This window comes from Thalia democratica, chromosome 9 (assembly GCF_965202585.1).
Source record: "Thalia democratica chromosome 9, ktThaDemo2.hap1.1, whole genome shotgun sequence".
Classification (NCBI taxonomy): Eukaryota; Metazoa; Chordata; class Thaliacea; order Salpida; family Salpidae; genus Thalia; species Thalia democratica.
In genome coordinates this window covers 30,309,791-30,322,703 of record NC_139173.1, presented here as the reverse complement: position 1 = coordinate 30,322,703, position 12,913 = coordinate 30,309,791, and the positions used below count along the sequence as shown (strand labels likewise).

Genomic DNA, 12,913 nt, shown 5'->3' with positions numbered 1-12,913 from the left:
TCAGAAATATATACAAAGACGTTAAGATCTTCCACAAAATACTTGTAACGTTGCAACCCACGACACAGATCGGCCAGGTTTACCGTGTATCCGTCTTTTTCCGGAAGTTTTCGCTCCTTTTTTCAACATAGGTTAGGTTCTTCTTTTTTGATGTTCACAAACCTCGGTGTAGAGCGTTTTTCTCTTGTTATAATTTTTATTGCAACTGGGGCTCTCTACACTTTTTCTAACCTTTTTGCCTAAAATATCAATTGTTTGTGGCTGATGAATGCTAAGATTTAACATCATCTTGAATATTTTTTATTCTTCTTTTGTTGTAACAAGTTTATTTTTAAAAAGCTGCCCCGTTCTTTCGTTTAAATCTTTTATTATTACTCTATATGAATCATATTTTAGTTTTTATAAGGTGATTCACAGAAAGCAAATGTCTTAGCAGCAATATAGGCTTATACTTTTTTGTAATTATGTTGAAGTTGTATACATTTCCAATCTTTATTAAAAGATGTGCTCTTGGCTGCAAAACAAAACTACAATTTATTTTATTATACTTTCAACTGATTTTTCAATAAAGCATTTCATTGCTAAGCTGGTTTTCTAAGAACATCATCGTAATATTCTTCTGTCTTTTAATGCCTCTTTTTCGTATCTTTTTGCTTAATTGTATTGCAAACCAGTTTTAACAATTAGTTAAATACGGTAAGATTTTATATAACAATCAACTTTATTACAAAGTTGTTCATTGTTTTTAAGACAGTAACTAACATGTTCTATCAAACGGTTACTTTTGTTAAACTTTTCCTGTTCTTTCACTTATACATTTTTTGTCTTTTTGTAAGTTATTTTGAAAATAAAATCTTAAAATTATTGAAACCTTAATTGACTTTTATCAAATTTAAAAAAATAAAGAAACACAATAAAAATTTTGGTAAAAAATATACTAACGAAGATGTAGTACAAAGTTCTATTGGAAAAGTTTATTTAAGTTTTGTTTACGATTTCTAATTTGAGACAAGTTCTTTTAAAACCTTTCATTTTTCTATCTTATCTTAAATGGTAAATGTATGAAATAATCTGTATCTATTCTTCAGCGATCTCAAATAAGTCCAACTTTTGGTTTGAAATTGCTATTGTTATCGTAACAACTTTACAATGTTTCGCACATTTCAGTTTTTTTTTCATAGCACTAAAATTAAAACCTGGTGCAAAAAAAAAACACAGGTATTAATTTGTTTTGTGGAAGTCACTTACAACATATATGGTCAATGTTTTAATTGTCATAAGTATGTAAGCCCTTGTTTTTATTGATTTCATTTTTATTTTGCAACCTACTGAGTATTAATACTTTCTAACATTTTCTTACTAATCTTAGATTTCATTATACTTTTCACTTTAACATTCATCAGTTTGTTTATACAGTCACGTTGTTGGTGACAGCAAAGCTGACTTCTGTATTAATTCTTTCATTTCTTTTTTTAAATTCATATTATATGAAGCACGTCTTACTGTACAGAAAGTTAATCAACTCATCTGGTTTTTTGAGTTAAATACAGTATACTTCCAACTTTTATTAAAGTTAACGTTCAAGAAGTGTAACAAGAGCAACTTTCGTTAGTTTTAAATTGATTGTTTAGATTTTTTTTTTCTTCTAAAGATCCAAATTTTCAAGCTCAGTTTTTTAAGTTCTTTTTTCATCGTAATAACTTTTTCTTGGTTTTTCAATGCCTATTTTTTTGATTTCTCCATTACAGGTTTGTTAGAATTTTTTTGAGAGGTGCTTTTGGTGGCAACAAAAGCATTTTCATTATTTTAAGTTGATTGTTCAAGTCCTTTATTTTTTAACTCATTGGACTCTTTTTTGTTAACCTCACTGCTTTTAACTGTTTTTATATTTTCTTGGTTTGTTGCCGACTCTATTTTCATTTCTTTGTGCTTTATTGAGTTACAGAGATGTTAGTATAAATATTTATCTAATATGGTAAGGTTTTCAGTATATTAAAATCTATTTTTTAAACTTAAATTCAAAACAAACAGTTTTGCAATTGTATATATATATATAGTATAGAAATAAGTTGATTAACTTAATAAATTAAATTTTTCAACACAGAGCCCACTTTAAGGTTTTTAATAAAAAAGTTTAAACAAGACGTAAACACTTGCGGAACTCAAGTTTCGTGCCTACGCACTCCTCAACTGCAAAACACGTTCAAATTTATATAGAAAATTTCTCCAAAACAGTACTTAATAATTAACCTAGCTTATTAAAGCTCTATTTTTATTTTCAAGCTTTCATATTTTCTTTATCAAACCATTTGTTGGTTCCTTGTGCGTCCTTGAAAAATTTAAACGCACTCTTTGTTTCAACATTAAAACACAGTTGAAACATTTTGAAGGTTTAATTCGAATGTTTACTCACCACTTAAATAGGTGCTCTTGGCAACAACAAGAGAATTTTCACTAAATTTAAGTTGATTGTTTAAGTCCTTTATTTGATTTTTTAGTGTTGTAAAACTAGTGTACTTTACTTATCACAGAGTTAGTCTACTAATGCTTACAAAATACCTTGTTTCGTCTATTAGAAAAAGTAAATATTTAAAAAACTAGCTGTCTTCATTTTTGACTTTTATTCATAGTTAACTTGAGGTACATTGTTTTTCCAACTATTTTTATAAAGTTAATTGGATTTATACTTAAAACATTTTTTACTAGATTTCAAGAAATAAATAGGTTTATAAGTCGCACATTTTTAATATTATTAATTTATTGTTCTTTTTAAAGCTGCTGTAAGCTTGTATTCAAACAAAATTGCAATAAATGTTGTGGAATCTTTACATCAAAATTTTTAACTTAACTACATAAAAGTGTTACTTTTTGAACATAGAAACTGTTTTCTTTATTATGCTTTTTGTTTGTTCTTTCTTGTGGTCAGTTAAAACTCAGTATTTCTCAAAGTTTTTATATTAGTTTATTTTGCACAAAAAGTTTGGTGAGTAATGAAAACACTTTTGAAATTGTCATAAAACTTGTTATTTTTTAAAATTCAAATGCGAACTTTTTAGAATTTTGTACAAGCTTTAGTACATCATCATGTAAGTCAAATACAAATTAGATTTAAAAACTGTTATTCTACAAATATAACTTTATCTATGCTGTAATACTAAAGTACGTACTTTATATATAACCGGTATGCTTTTACTTATAAAAGTTTGTGCAAAACAACAAAACTTAAATTTCATTGTTGAAAGTATACAGATTTGCTATAAGTTTGCTTATTTTATTGAATTGAGAGTAAGCAAAAGTTCTACTTTTATGTTGTTTAACAATTTTAAACAAAATACTATGAAAACTTTTTTCTATGAAAAACTGCCCGCGACTTATAAAGAGCTGCCGATTTCTAAAACTGTAAAACATATTAACTCTTTTTTTATAACTTATACTGAAGTTTTTTAATAAAATATAATCATTATTCACTATTTTATATGTTTATAAATAACTTTATAAATGCTAAACTAAACATAAAAGTTTATTATAAAAGACAAACTATAAGTTTTAACTGAAAAACAACAAGTTAACAAATAATAACTTTGCATGTGAAAGTTTCTAATCTTACAGCTCTTTCAAAGCTAATATAGAAAGTAAAAATCTTATTATTTTGTTAAAAAACTGATACAGCAAAAACGATATTCATTAACTTTTTCAAAGAATATTTAATGTTAGATGCGTAAAAATGAGATCCTAGTAAATTAGCCCAATGTAGTTTGAAATTTTTTTATTTCAATTTTAAACACGTTTTTGTTTATAAAACTATAAAAAACTTACTTTACATAGATTTGTAAAAAATTAATTGGCTGTGTCTTTTGATAAATCGTTTATAAATTTCAACAAAACTTTCTAACTTAAGGATAAAATACAAACTAAACTTATTTATCAAAGACTTCACTTCAATTACCTATACTTTACTTGAAACATTTAGTTTTTTCCTAAAAATTTGCAGTAAAAAATTTAGTTGTTGTTTAATTTCTTAAATGTAATAAAGAATTTGGAAAAACAACTATACTGTTTAAACTACACATTTTTATCTAAAGAAAAGTTTTAAAATTATTCAGTATTGAAGAATGTTTTTGTTTTCTACAGCAAACTAAACAAAAATAACTAGTTTCATTTCAACTATATATCTTGGTTCTTGCCAGCTGCACGTAAGACAGAAAGAACAGTCCGAGAGAAAGTACGAACAGTGCTACGTAATTCTGCCAAAGTTGCCACTCAGTAACCACCGTGCCGTCGCCAATTCCGAGTTGCGACGCGAGAAAGCATTCACCCGTTATGTTGTAACTGTGTAAACATTTTGGGTTAAAAAAAACTAAATCAATTTACTATTTATATTATTAATGTTTACATCTACTATATATATTTCACAGTACAAAATAAACTACGTTGATTTACTTTGATTGTAGCTGTAGAAATATTTTTTTGATGTTACACAATCTATGATTTTTCATAGTACTAGATATACTTTACAACAAAACTTTGCTTTGCACTAATTTCTAAAAGTATTATTGATTTCAAAACAAACCACAGCTGCCCAGTGTTAGTATCGTTGTAGAATTTACTGCAGCCGAATCTGTCTTCGCTAGGTGGAGACGTGGAGTTAGTCAGGCACGCGTTGAATGTCTTACCTCTAAACTCGTTTATTGCGAGCCCCTTAAACATAAAATAAACGTTGTTGAGTTATCTAAAATATGTACATACTTATCTAAGTTATATGTTGAAAAAAAAACTAGAAGTTTTGTATTTTTTGAAACAAACAATATCTGCTGTTATTCAGTTTTTATTTTAGCAACAATGGCTAATAATTGTTTGAAAATTTAAATGAAAATATTTTTACTAAATTTATTAAAGTTTACTTCATACTAATGAAGTGTCTTTAGAAGTTATCAAACTTGCACTAACAGTGAAGCCGTATTTGGAAATACTAATGTATTGGATCCAAGCAAGCCAGGGTAGAACAGTATCAAGATTTAGAAGTAGTCCCGAAAATAACTGCAGATTAAAAGAAAATTATATTTTCTACTTACAGTTATTAGTAGTAATAAAATTAATAGTTTATATCATTGATCCCAAAAACTTTTCACAGTAAATCTATATAACATAAATAATGTGCACACTAAGAAAGTTAAAAAATACTTTGTTATCGTATTAGTTTTGTTTTTTTATTGAACTCTTTAAATAAGTATTAAGAACTTAATAACAGTTACCAAAGCTTTAAATTTAAAATTTATGAATTAATTGTCTATTAACAAAATGTAAATTTATAAACTTCAGAACGATTTTTTTCACTGTAAATTTAACAAACGCTGAATTATTCAATGCTTAAACGCCCAGCAATGCAATTAATTTATCAAAACTCACAATAGCGAACACGAATGTGAGGTTGACCAGCGTGTTTGATGCTTCGTACGTCTTCAACGCCGTGCTGTAGAACAAACAAACAGCCACTGAGGAGTAGCCGATCAGAAGGACCATCAGCAGGAACAAGAAGAAAGCTCCCACTTCATGTTTAAGACCTTTGGAAAACGCAAGTTTAAAATTTAAGTTTGATTAAATATTGTATCCACGTTTAACACTTATATTACTAGCAACTACAGCTTTTGTTTTTTTGATTGGCTTAAAATAAATCTTTACTTTGTGTTACTTTACATAACTACTTTTGTTTTTTAATCTATTTTAGTATTTTAAAAAGTCATTATTTTTGCTAAAGATGTGTTTCAACTTCATTAAAGCTTTAAAGAAAATACAGAGTCATAAACTTAGTTTTACAAAAAAGAAAAACTAAATCAAAATTGTTTTTGTTTCTTGACAGAACAGCTTATTTCATTCGTTCTGTTTTAAGTTTTGTTTCTTTGCAACTCAATTAATAATTACATGATTCAAACTTAATTAGAAATTTTGTTAACTACTGACACTAATTTTAAGGATTTGGCTATTTTAAAATTCCCTACTTTTTCAATTTAACATACAACATTTCAAAATCAACTGACCTACCATCCAGTAGGTGACGCTGCAGAAAATAATGGGGCCCAATGTTCGCATGGGTATGAGCTCGGCGAAAAGTCTGGCGAGAAAATACGAGATCACGCGGTAATAACCACTCACATATTCGTGTCTGTGTTTTGATTAATAAAATATTTGTAATAGAAAAGAAAATACGAGATCACCCGGTAATAACCACTCACATATTCGTGTCTGTGTTTTGATTAATAAAATATTTGTAATAGAAAAGAAAATACGAGATCTCCCGGTAATAACTACTCACATATTCGTGTCTGTGTTTTGTTTAATAAAATATTTGTTATAGTAAAGAAAATACGAGATCATCCGGTAATAACCACTCACATATTCGTGTCTGTGTTTTGTTTAATAAAATATTTGTTATAGTAAAGAAAATACGAGATCATCCGGTAATAACCACTCACATACTCGTGTTTTTGTCAAGTATTTACTATGCTTAGCTAAATAAGAGATTTAAAACACACAATAAACGTATTTTCTGTGTTTTGAATGAAATTTAGTTTAGTTGTGTTTTAATAAATTCTGCCTTAGGTTGCACAATGTTAATAGTAATAATTTTTTTTTTGAAAATAGCTAGTACAATATGTATATACATATACACATATATTTTCTTAATGGTCCTGACTATATAACATTTCGGTTTAATAAACAAAAAGTTTTTTTTTTGTCGCAGATTTTTAAACATGTATTTATACAGTGACAGATTGCTGCCTACTTTTGGTTTAACAAAAGTTTAAATGCACGGTAAAATACAGTCTTGCTACGTGTTTGTAACGTAATACTGTATTAAAAACCTTGGTATAAAAACAAAGTTTCGAAAAATCGTATAGCATATGATTTAAAACAATTACATAAAAGTTAGCACTTAAACTTTTAAAGTAAAACCTCATACTTATTTGCAAGTTTTACAAACACATAGGCAACTGAAAGTAAAAGTATAAACAAACACGAATAGTTCTTTGTCTCTGATGAAAACTTGCACTGCACTGAGGGAACTGAACAGAAGATTAGTTGAAATGAAGAAAAGAACCCCGAATCTAAAATTCGTATGGTAAAGTATTATTTTTACTCTTTGATATTTATTCAAAATAAATCAAACCTGTTTTGGGTGCCAGTTGTTGCACTGCCACCTAGCTGATAGTACAAAAGTCCGAAAATAACTCCAATGAAAATATTTACAACTAGCTGGAAAAAAAATGCTTTTTTTAATCAAAAAATTAAGATTAAAAGATTGAAAAAGTTTCTCCAAAGTAAAATAAATGTTTATCATGTGCTTAGTTTTTTAAAGAACGTCAAAAAATATTTACAGTAAATTCATCAACATACTTCACATTTTAATGTGTACAAATTTGGTTCAGAGTTTTATTCAAACACTTTTCACAAACTGTTAGTAGCGATCGAAAAACAGTTTTACTTTTCTTCATTAAAAACTTTACAATGAGTAATAATTGACAGTTTTGAAAATCATAACGTTATAACAATCTCACAGTTCCAAAAGTAGCAACTGGATTTCTGATGACATTGTAGAAAGATCTTTTCAGCAGGATTTTCAGTTGGTGTAAGAATGGCGTGGCGTAGGTTGAAATGTCTTTAAAAATGTTACCACCTGTGGTTGAACATCAGTTTGCGAAAACTTTACAATCAAGTTTCTTATTTTTATTAACATATTAATAAAATAATTTTTTTGATAAACTATTAAACTTACAAGTTATACTTTAAACTGTTCTTAGAATTTGAAAAAGAAAATCTTTAGTTTTATAAATTTAGTGGAAACAAGTTTGTTCTATTGCAAACAAACAAAAATTGTAGTACAATAAACTTGATACTTATAATCTTGTGTTAAAGAGCTCATAAAAGGTTTGTAAGTCAGTTACAATCACTTCATTGCGGAATTGAAAATTGCAAAAAACAAACTACATGATTACTATAGATCAGTGGTCGGCACGGTGTACACTGGTGCACACTAGTGTACATTAAATTTAAATTAACATGATTAACATAGATATAAGCAGCTTAGTGCTGTATTTATAAAAACTAATCATATCTTGAACTAGATTTCCAAAATAAAAAATAAATTAATTTTTTTCTAGTTGTAGGGTTATTATTGTAAAATTATGTGTTTTTTTTAACTACCTTTTTCCTTTTCGTTTATTCCATTCAGCTCACTCCTTACATTCTTGCAAAGGTCGCTCTTCTTGTAACAATCAACGAATCTCTCACAAACTGGAACTTTCTCCCCATCTTCATTGTGACGTAACACCGTCGAGTCGCCGTTGATGACGTCAAGAATAAAGTCGGCCGGGTTGTTGTGCTTCTCGCATTCGTACCCTGTTACGTCATAGTTCGATTGTTTTAATGTGGTTAAGTTTTTGTTTAATCAAATTAGATATTTATTTTAGCGCATCCTACTTTTAAAAGCGATACAACAACTTTTTGATGTCATAATCCGTTTGTCAGTTGTCAGGCAATTCAGGTAATACGTATATCTACAGTTTTATTGTAAAATACAGTAAAATTTTATACTTGTTACCTTAAAACTTATTTTTATCTAATGGTAATTTATGTTACCTCAAGAAGTATGAACAAAAGTAAACTATTATTTTAATCAAAAAATATATATGAATTAGCTCTATATACCGGTTATCTAAGTAGCATTAGTTTGCATTTAAGCAGTTTAAACTTTATTGTATAGATGGACAACATCTGTCCGAATAAAACAACTAAATGTTTTAAAAAGGTAATTAGTTTCGACATTTCAAAAGATACTACAGTAATTGTAAATGATTAAGAAAAAGTTTGTTTTTCCATTAATCTACTATATAACATGCGATTATGCTAGCAATTTATTAAAATATTCACAAATTGATGTAGCGTAAAAGAAGGAAATTTTAATGGCTACTCATGCGTTACCGTTCGTGTGAAGTTTGTTTTCTACAAATTTCACAATCACTTGTAATTACCAGTTATATAAAACAATGTACTTTAAGCACGCAATATATAAATTTAATACAAAAAAGCGTTATTTGTAAAATTAACATTAATCAAATATGTAATCAAATAATAATTATTACAAACATACCAAGCTTGGCGAAGTAGGGTAGGCAATCCGACGTTTTACCGTGGTAAACCAGCTGACCCATGGACAACAGAGTCAGTGAATCGAACAATCTGAATATCGAGTACCTGGGTTGGTGGATTGAAAATATTATCGTCCTTTTCTGATCTGCTAACCTTACAAATAAAACCTTTTGTTAATTTAATTGACCGTTTAAATATGTACGAACGATTGAATTTTATAGATGTTTATTTTTGCTAAAAACTAAAAGTTTTAACATTTTTATATTACATATTATACTGTAATAATGATTAAACACAAATCTTAATTTTAGATTAAAACATAAATTATAGTATTTTAACAAACACACTAAGTTGTTACAAAAGTTATACCAATCATGTAGTGCTATAATTAATCTAATAGCAAAAATTACTTAAAGTTTCAAAGATCAAACTTTTTTGTTGCTTTGTTTGTTTTCAACTATGCTTTCAGTATTTATAAAACTAAATTTTAAACGAGTCAAAACAACAAAAACATTTCATGAAGAAAAATAAAGTTATGTGCGAATTACGAGTCCAATAAAACTGATAATAATTAACTTTATTAAAAGATAAAATTAATATTGATAATTTACTGAGTAACAATCAATAAATACTTTTAAAGCAACAACTTAACTTTATGTGCGGTTTATAAGACCAATAGTAATTATAAAAGGATTTCCTGGAATTGAAAAAAATCTGATAAAATAACAACAAAAACGTTCTATAGAAAAATAACAAAAACTTTCTAAGCAGCAACACAACAGAATGAGCGGTTGAAGCGTCCAGCCCAGTGGTCGGTTCATCGAGGAACAGTACGGACGGATCTGTTATCAGCTCTATTGCTATACAAGTCCGCTTCCGCTCACCACCACTGATCCCCCTCATGAACTCCGTTCCCACCTGTGACGTCATAATTAAAATCAATATACAACTGTTTGTGACGTCACAACTAAAATTCAGACTTTGAAATGTTTTTGAATGTTGATTTTTTTATTAACCTATGTGAATTCATAACAATAATTTTTTTTTACGGTTGATATCTTTCATAAAGTTGTGAAGTTACGCTTTTTCACTAAAAAAGATACTCCAGGAATTAAAAAAGGCATACTTTTGATTATTTTCAACAAAACGTATAAAACTAGCTCTCGTATCGGCGCAGGAGTTGAGACCGAGATCGAGCAAGCTGTTTTCAATTATTTCCTCCTTTTGCTGGTTTGTGGTGGTTCTTGGGAGCCTCAGGTTGGCGCTGAACCACAAATTCTCCCGCACCGTCAGAGTCCCTTGGCAGATATCGTTCTTTGAAAATATCGGTTAATAAAAAAACTTTATTTATATGTAAACTTTATTGAATTTTTATATCTGTTGTACTCAAAATGTTTTTTATCTATTTGAAAGCTACATTTCATTTATTTCAAGCTTTCAAAGTTAATAGAAATGACTTAATTGTTTATTTTATGCTTATACAATTTTAAGTATTTTTTCTTTTGTTTACTAAACTCATAACTTTTTTGTTTATTACTTTGTTTACCTACTTTGTTTACTAAACTCATAGTTTTTTGTCCTTGTAAACAATAATCTTGAATATTCTTAAAAACCTGTATAACATATCCACTGATCCTTTTAAAGTTTTTCGGCAGAGGGCCTCCATTAATGAGAACTTTACCAGAAAGACCTTTGGGATTTTTTCGACCGGCCAAGATGTCCAACAAGCTGTTTGTAAAAAAATATAGAATGATTTATATTTTACATAAATATTTAATTTTAAAATATTACTATGTTAATTAAATACAGTTTAAAAAAAATTGTTTCAGTTTATTTAAAACTGCTGTTTTAAACAATACATTTCAAAGTTAAGTTAATTACAAAGGTTTCAAACACACTTAATTAATGCAAGTTTAATTTAACTAGTTTAAACCATATGGATTTTTTATAATATTTTTATTGTAACCTAGATTTTCCACTTCCAGTTGGTCCCATGATTGCGTTCAGGCCTGGTCGCATAACTCCGCTGAAAATTAAAATAGTTTGAACTAGTTTAATATAAAAAATACTTGGCCAGTCGCATCATTTTTTTATGTTTTGGGTGTTACAATCATTAATCAATGCATTAATCAATTAAACTTTTCTTTTCATGATATTTAAATATCTTGTAGTAGAATTAAATCTGTGAGTTAAATCTATTAAGCTTTAAAAAAATTGTATTTGCAATAGACGTTTAGCTTGCGTAGTTTTGAAAACTTTTAGGTTGCTAGTTTACATTTTGTAAAAATAATAATAAAAAAAATATACAAAACCAACTAACTTGACATCAGATAGTATATTTTTGTTTTGTGCTTGTTTAAACCAAACGCAACAACCGGATTTGGTATTCACATTGTAGCTGACGTCACTAAAGCTCATCAGTGTGTTTCTTACAGAAGATTTTTCATCCATTTTGAATATTATTTAAAAACAACTAAAATTGATTATGTATGTAAGCTTTTGAACACAGTGTAGTGTTTAGAAAAAGAATTATTTCGTTTTAGCTTAGCTAAATTGTTTTCTTTAAATTTTTTTGTTTCAAGTCAAAAAGTTAATAAATTTAATTTTTTTTTAATGGACTAATCATAATTTAGTTCTTAGACTTGAGTATTAAAAAAATAATAATTACGTGAACTTTTGACACCTGAAAAAGTAGGTAACATGTTTGATATGCTAATTTTCAAAAAGTATGTATTAGCTATACCTTCACGAACGAAACATACTTGAATAAAATTTGTATCTCTTTTACTCGACGCTAGTTAATTAGGTGATTAAATGTGCATATATATAACAAAAAACTGTGAAACAGCTATTATTTTCTTTTGAGTGTTGTTTAAAGTTTCGACTAGTGTGTTAGGTACCACTATATATTCTATCTGAAAAAAGTTTTCTTCACAGTTTTTAGACTAACAAGTTTCTAACAAAACTAAAACAACAAATCCTTCAAAAATAAAATCAGGATTACAGTAAATATTTATTACACTGTTAACAAAGTTTTTCATCGAACTTTATAAGTCTCTAAAATTTAAAATATTTTGAACAATACTTTTTGTTGCTTGAAAAACTTTTGTTTTATAACTATTAGTTTAACAAAAACAACAATTTTTTTAATGAGTTTTTTTTTAACAAAAACTAAACTCAGTTAGCAAAATGTTACAGTTTTTTTTTCACTTAATTAGTTTGCTAACAAATTAAATAACAACTTTTACTAAACTATGTATGGTACAGTAATTATATGGCTAAAAAACAAATTTCAACATAAGCAAAACAAAATTTTTAAATAGCTTAACTTGAAAATGCTAAAACATCGATACTATTTACTGAATAGTTTTTAAGAAAATATCATTCAAAACCACGCTAAAACTAATATCCTGTAAATATTGTTTTATACTAAAATAAAATTCAACAAAACTTTTGAACTTCTGTAGCTCACAAAACTTTTTGTTAAGCAACACAAGCTTTTAAGTTTTGCTTGAGTAATTCAAAGGCGAAAAATATATAACTTCATACAATTGTCGGTATGTTGCATAATTTTCCAAATCAACCAGCTATAACCTAATACTGGAAAACAACTAGAAGCAAGCTACTTTTTTAAAACGATTAATGCAGAAGTATTGAAACTATGAAAAGTTTTAAAACATCCAAACCACTCAAAAACGATTAGGAGTGTTTATTGTTCTTATGTGTTCTGTCTATAAAACTAAATGAAATTAAATTTGAAAAGTTTAAA

At 27.5% G+C, this 12,913-nt stretch overlaps 1 protein-coding gene across 1 annotated transcript; it reads right to left on the bottom strand.

The window, feature by feature from the left end:
- Positions 1-4,160: 4,160 nt before the first annotated feature.
- On the bottom strand, positions 4,161-11,562 carry LOC145845176 (broad substrate specificity ATP-binding cassette transporter ABCG2-like). Its single transcript, XM_082952598.1, has 15 exons — positions 11,465-11,562; positions 11,111-11,170; positions 10,758-10,872; positions 10,306-10,458; positions 9,905-10,062; positions 9,146-9,297; positions 8,200-8,394; positions 7,554-7,672; positions 7,166-7,251; positions 7,014-7,103; positions 6,036-6,160; positions 5,407-5,561; positions 4,948-5,037; positions 4,571-4,698; positions 4,161-4,329 (listed from the first exon to the last, which is right to left on the bottom strand). The coding sequence occupies exons 1-15, from the start codon at positions 11,560-11,562 to the stop codon at positions 4,161-4,163; spliced, it is 1,893 nt and encodes a 630-aa protein (XP_082808724.1).
- Positions 11,563-12,913: the final 1,351 nt, after the last annotated feature.

Bases quoted from the DNA above. Each gene is read 5' to 3' on its own strand.
- LOC145845176 (XM_082952598.1), bottom strand. From the start codon at position 11,562: ATGAGCTTTAGTGACGTCAGCTACAATGTGAATACCAAATCCGGTTGT. The intron at 11,171-11,464 runs GTTAGTTGGTTT...TTTAATTTTCAG, and splicing joins AATATACTATCTGATGTCAA to CGGAGTTATGCGACCAGGCC. The intron at 7,252-7,553 runs GTGAGATTGTTA...TTTTTTTTCCAG, and splicing joins CAGTTGCTACTTTTGGAACT to CTAGTTGTAAATATTTTCAT.